The sequence below is a fragment of the Apus apus genome, chromosome 11 (genome assembly GCF_020740795.1).
Source record: "Apus apus isolate bApuApu2 chromosome 11, bApuApu2.pri.cur, whole genome shotgun sequence".
Lineage (NCBI taxonomy): Eukaryota > Metazoa > Chordata > Aves > Apodiformes > Apodidae > Apus > Apus apus.
The window spans coordinates 20,250,569-20,256,014 of record NC_067292.1 but is presented as its reverse complement, the minus strand read 5'-3'; the positions used below and the strand labels follow the sequence as shown (position 1 = coordinate 20,256,014).

Below are 5,446 nucleotides of genomic sequence, written 5' to 3'. Positions count from 1 at the left end.
AGTGGAACAGCTGGAGGAGCTGGGGGGTGTGCAGTGATCCAGGCCTCAGGTCAGTGTGACAGGGCAACGTCTTGTGTGTTACAGGTACTGGAATTCTCCCTGTGGAGACCACTCAGCAGCAGGACAGAGTCCTAGGACACCTGTGCACCTTTCAAAGTGCCACTGTCCCAAGACCTTCACGCACGGAGGAAACAGCATCAGGGTCTTACCCTCCCACCAACTGTAAAAAGCTAGAGGTGATAAATAAAGGAGAAAAGAGGTCAAGAGAAATAAGAGATCAGTCCTAGTAGTCAATGTTGTTTTGAAAATAGACCTGCCAAAAGTAACCAGAGATCAATGTCTACCATCTCTTTCAATACCTGGAGTTAGATTCACAGATAACATGCCCAGACCAAATGCCACTTTTCAGCACAAAACGAAACTGAAGGCAGGAGGAGGTGTCCCCTCCACCTTCTCTTTGAATGCCTGCAGACCTGCCTGGGTATCAGCTGTAGCACTGACAAGGAGGCAAGATGAGAAATAGCCACTCGTTATTGCAAACTCCTCAGCCACATTAGAACAATTGCCTGACAAGGTACGGTCCTTCCCAGACTCCAGCAAAACTCAAATGACTGCTTCCCTCTTGCTAACCAGACTTCTGGAGCAGTGTCATGGAAAAGTCTATCCAGACCATTGTGCAGGAAGATATTTCTGCTCACTGCGACTTACAAGCTGTCAGGAAATGCCATCAGTGATGTCCCCAGGTCCTTCCCTGGGCACTTGGCAGCTGCTCTGCCCCAAGCCTGGAGCGTTGCGGGGTGTTGATGTGAGCCAGGGGCAGGACCCGGCCCTCGGCCTCCTGTGCCCAACGGGCACTGACAGGAGCCAGCGGAACGGCTGCACTGGAAGCAAGGCTTGCAGCTCTGTGCCTCTGGAAGCTTTTCCTCTCCTGGCTGCCAAAGCGCAGCACAAAGGGAGCTGAGCAGCCTGCAGCTTCTCCCACAGCCCTTTCTCTCCGGCAGCAGCCGCAGCCCCCGGGCCCAGGCGGCAGAGCAGCCCCCGGCGCGGCTCTGGCCCTGCTGGCCGGGCTCTGCTCCTGGGGCCTCTCTCCTCAAGGCTCCAAACAGCCCAGAGGGGCTCATCCCTGGGCTCTGCTCCTCAGCTCCCCGCTCGGTGCCCAGGCCCATCAGCAGTGGGCAGGCAGAGGGTTTCAAGGTGGCTGCTGCTGGCAAGGAACAGGCTGCGCCCACAGAGCTTGTGGAGTCCTCCTCTGGAGACAGAGCCTGCCTGGATGCAGCCCTGTGGGATGTGCTCCCGGCAATCCTGCTTCAGCAGGGCAGCTGCACTAGATGATCCCTGACAATTCTGGCATTCTTCTGGGAAATGGTTCCTTGTGGGCAGTAGGGAGGCCGTGGGCTCTGGCAGATGTCAGGGAGGGAGAAAGGAGAGGGTGGTTGAGTCAGTGGAAAACACAGGGAACTGAGGAGTGAAATGTGGTGCTGAAAGAGCTGGTAAATTGTGTGCACCCCGTGTGGAAAGAGCAAAGAGCAGGTGCTCCCCGACCAGGTAACAAAGCGATGGGGCTGCATGAACTTGAAAAGGAAGAGGGAAAAAAACCAACAGCAATAAAACCCACACACAACCAGAAAACACGAGAAAGTTACACTTCAGGATTAAGGCTTTAACTTTCCTCCTGGACTCAATCTGTATATTGAGAAGGGGTCTGGGTGGCAGGGACCCATCTAAAATCCAGGCTGGGAAGAGGACTCTTTCTGTTGTCTGGCCGTCCTGGAAAAGGTCTGTCTGGGATTTTACCCATCTGTAAACAAGAGGTGTAGCCAGTCCTGTCAGGAGTGGGGCTGAGAGTATTTCAATGTTCCTACCTAAGCTACCAAGTTTCAAGTCCCAGCGCAGCAGTGGAACAGCTGGAGGAGTTGGGGGGTGTGCAGTGATCCAGGCCTCAGGTCAGTGTGACAGGGCAACGTCTTGTGTGTTACAGGTACTGGAATTCTCCCTGTGGAGACCACTCAGCAGCAGGACAGAGTCCTAGGACACCTGTGCACCTTTCAAAGTGCCACTGTCCCAAGACCTTCACGCACGGAGGAAACACAACCAAGTCCATCACTGTCTTTTTCTCACTTCAGTTTTATTCCAACAGCTGCAACAAACTACACTACCCAAAACATCCTAACACCAAAGGGAACATGAACAAAACAACTCTATCCAACAAACATCCTATACTTTCTCCGCTTCTTTGGGGGAAGGACTCCTGGGTCAGGCTCCCCAGCTCCAGAAGGCAGCAGCCTTTTCTCCCGTCTCAGGGGCAGGAAGAAAGGGTGTTTCAGGGCTTCTCCCAGAGTAATTCGCTCTGCTGGGTCGTAACGGAGCATCTTCTCAATCAGATCAAACAGGTTCTCGTGGTCGTCTCCGTCGTTGGTCATGAATGCCTTCATGAAGAACAGAACAGCTGTTTGTAATGGTGTCATTGCATGTCCAGGTGCTCTCCCCAGCAGCCTTTCCCCTCAGCCCTCTTACCTTCAGGGGCTTACACCACCGGGACACGTATCTCCCAGCAGAGCTTCGCTCGTCCAAGTGCACCCGGTCCTGATGGAAATATCCGCGTTTCCTGAAACAATCAGACCACAGGTTGTTACTCAGAGGTGCTTTTTGTCCCTGCACTAGAAGCAGTTTATCAGCATGTTGGTCGGCATCTCGGGCATGAGCTGGGAAGATTCCCCAGGAGTGGCCAGTTTGGGAAACAGACCAAAGGATGAACGTGAACGTATTCAAATTCTGCTTTTTTTTTTTTTTCTTCTTAAATTTCCATGAAAGCAAATCTGAAGGTATTTCAATGGAACTCTATCCGTCCAGGTATGGAGAAATGGAATTACCTGCTTTGCTTTATCATGTCACTTGGCAAAGGCCCCAGGATTCTCTCCATCATTGCCAGGTGTTCTTTGTCTTCATTGACCTGAAGGGAAATCAAGACAGACATTGTTGTTCCTTCACAGCAGGAGTGATCAAGAACCACACAATGACCTTCCTTCAGTGTGGCTTGTCACTTGCAAATGTTCATGGGGCCAGCCTTCCTGCCAAGCTGGCTGGCTCCTAGTTGCCTACCGGAAAGATTGGGGATCCCAGGTAGTACTCCAGGAGAATACATCCTATGCTCCAGACATCGCAGGGCTGTGACCATCCCAGGGCTGTGAAAAGACCCAGAAGGCTCACGTTTATAGCAGGCTGCAAGCGAGTCAAGAGCTCCAGCAAGATGGGCCACACTTCTGTAGCACCTCTCAATAGGCACCAGGAGTCTCAGGCCAAAGCTGTGCCCAACAGACTCCTACTGACCTAGGATGACTTCGGGAGCTCGGAACGGTCTCGTGGTCACCACCGTGCTGTGATGTTCATCGTCACGTGTGGTGCTCCCAAAGTCCCCAACCCTGATGTCGGGATGCTTGGGTCTGCGCTCTTGACACTTCTGCAAGGAAACAAGGGGAGGCTAGTGCCCAAGGGAAGCCAGAGGATGGCTGAGGGCAGGTGGGGAAGAGGACGGCAACTTCCCAGGCTGGGATTGTACTCCTCCGTGGAGTCAGACGACGCCAGCAAGATGTTTTCTGGCTTCAGGTCTGTGTGCGTCAACTTGTTGACGTGCAAAACTGCAAGGGGACAATGCTTGTTAGCAAATACCACAAAGAAAAGCTAGCAAAGCAAGCCAAAAAGAAAGATACTTGCAGTTGACAGCCTGGCAGATCTGATAGGCCATCTGCCTGATGTGGTCCAGCCTGAAGGGGAGGAAGCCATTCTCCTTCATGAAGTCAAAGGTGCTGAGCCCCAGCAGCTCCAGCACGATGCAGACGTGGCCACGGTGTTCAAACCAGTCTAGCATCTGGACACAGTGCCTGCAGAAGCAGCAAAAGGCAGCAATTGCAGCAGGCAGTGGTGTCACGCTCTGCTACGTCCATGCTGTGTTCCCAAAGCTCCGTGTGTCCCAGGCAGCTGAAAGCCAGAGGCCAGGACAAGGCTTTGTGCACTCACTGTGTGCTGCTGGGGTCCAGGGCACGTAAGTAGCGCAGCACTCGGACTTCTGCAAAGGCTTCCTCAGAGCTCCCATCAGCCTCCTTGATGATTTTCACAGCCACATGCCTGCCCTTCCTGGAAAGACAGGTTTTTAACTGCGCTTAGAACATGGAGGAGATTTTTACCTAAGGATCCTGAGCACTTCCTGAGCCACACTCTGAGAGCATCAGCCAGGAGAACTGTGTGTGGTTACTTCCAAAGACTTACTCCTTGTGATCGATGCACTCCACAACCTGTCCAAAAGTCCCCTCACCCAAAGTAGCAACGACTTCATCTAGAAAGAACACAACTGTCAGTCACACAACTTGTATAGTTACTCAGGTATTGAGAAAACAAGCCAACACACAAAAATGCAGCAAACAAAGAGGACAAGTAGGTTCCTCTCAACTGGGCCTCGTTACATGGAAAATCTCCAGTTGGAGAGATGTTACTGGACAACTCTCCTCAAGGCACATTTACAGGGAACTCAATCCAGTAGCTTCATTAGCTGCATTTACTGTATTTTTGGGGGGAAAGGAGGAAAAGAAAAAAGAAATGTACAGACAAGGAATAACGATCTCTGCCCCCAAAGACAGAAAGTCCAGACAGAAGGAAAAGACTTGCAAACCCCACCCACATCTTATGCTGGCACAACTGATTCTATCTGAAAAGTTAATGCTACTGTGCTGTACATCTTGCACAGAGGATGTCTCCTGTCTGACAGATGGGGTGACCCTGGCAGTTCTCCTCCACGCTGTTGGATCCGCTCCTTGGAGGGCTTGTCAGGATCATCTAGGCAATGAAGAAACACCAGGGCATTCAGGTCAGAGCAGGAAATTCAGTTGGCAGGGAGATGCTGGGCCATTCAGATACAGGCCAGGCCACAAAGGGTTGGCAGGAGCCATTTCAGGTTCACTCCCCGCCAATGCACGGGGCACACGGTGTGTGTTGCAGGACAAAAACAGGGCACGGGGCACATTCCCAGGGGAGATCCTCCAAGTGGCAAGGCAACACCAAATTGCAGCACAATTGCTTTTCTTTGCAAAGATTGGTTCACTGAATTTTACTTTAGGATCTCAGTGCCCATGACTTTTTGTTGTGTGCTGAGTCTTGTCTTTCCTTTTGGAATTACCCACCCCACTCGGAGCCGATGAGTTGCTGCTGTGAGGCCCAGCAGCCCATCCCTGATGGTTCTGGGTTTCTGAAGAGGCACTGCAAGAAAAGCATCACATCAACCTCAGTCCAATCATTCCAGTTCCACTATCAAGACAGCCTTTTGTTTTGAGCTGTCAGAGGTCTCTCGTGAAAGATCTCCAACTCAAACACAACTGCACTGTCAGATGACCAAACGAGAACAAGAAATTCTCTTGTCCAGCCAGAACAGTGCTGGGATGCCATGATGCTATGCACT

At 51.8% G+C, this 5,446-nt stretch overlaps 1 protein-coding gene across 1 annotated transcript; it reads right to left on the bottom strand.

The window, feature by feature from the left end:
- Window positions 1–2,198: 2,198 nt before the first annotated feature.
- LOC127389386 (dual specificity protein kinase CLK1-like) lies at window positions 2,199–4,827 on the bottom strand. Its single transcript, XM_051629806.1, has 10 exons — window positions 4,728–4,827; window positions 4,264–4,330; window positions 4,015–4,131; window positions 3,712–3,878; window positions 3,542–3,635; window positions 3,328–3,458; window positions 3,100–3,182; window positions 2,871–2,950; window positions 2,515–2,605; window positions 2,199–2,426 (listed from the first exon to the last, which is right to left on the bottom strand). Exons 1-10 carry the CDS (start codon window positions 4,825–4,827, stop codon window positions 2,199–2,201), a joined length of 1,158 nt encoding a protein of 385 aa, XP_051485766.1.
- Between the last annotated feature and the right edge of the window lie 619 nt (window positions 4,828–5,446).

Excerpts from the sequence above, each read along its gene's own strand:
- LOC127389386 (XM_051629806.1), bottom strand. The coding sequence starts at position 4,827 with ATGATCCTGACAAGCCCTCCAAGGAGCGGATCCAACAGCGTGGAGGAG. Across the intron at positions 4,132-4,263 it reads GAGTGCATCGATCACAAGGA|GAAGGGCAGGCATGTGGCTG; the intron begins GTAAGTCTTTGG and ends CTGTCTTTCCAG. Across the intron at positions 3,459-3,541 it reads GAGGAGTACAATCCCAGCCT|GAAGTGTCAAGAGCGCAGAC; the intron begins GGGAAGTTGCCG and ends TGTTTCCTTGCA.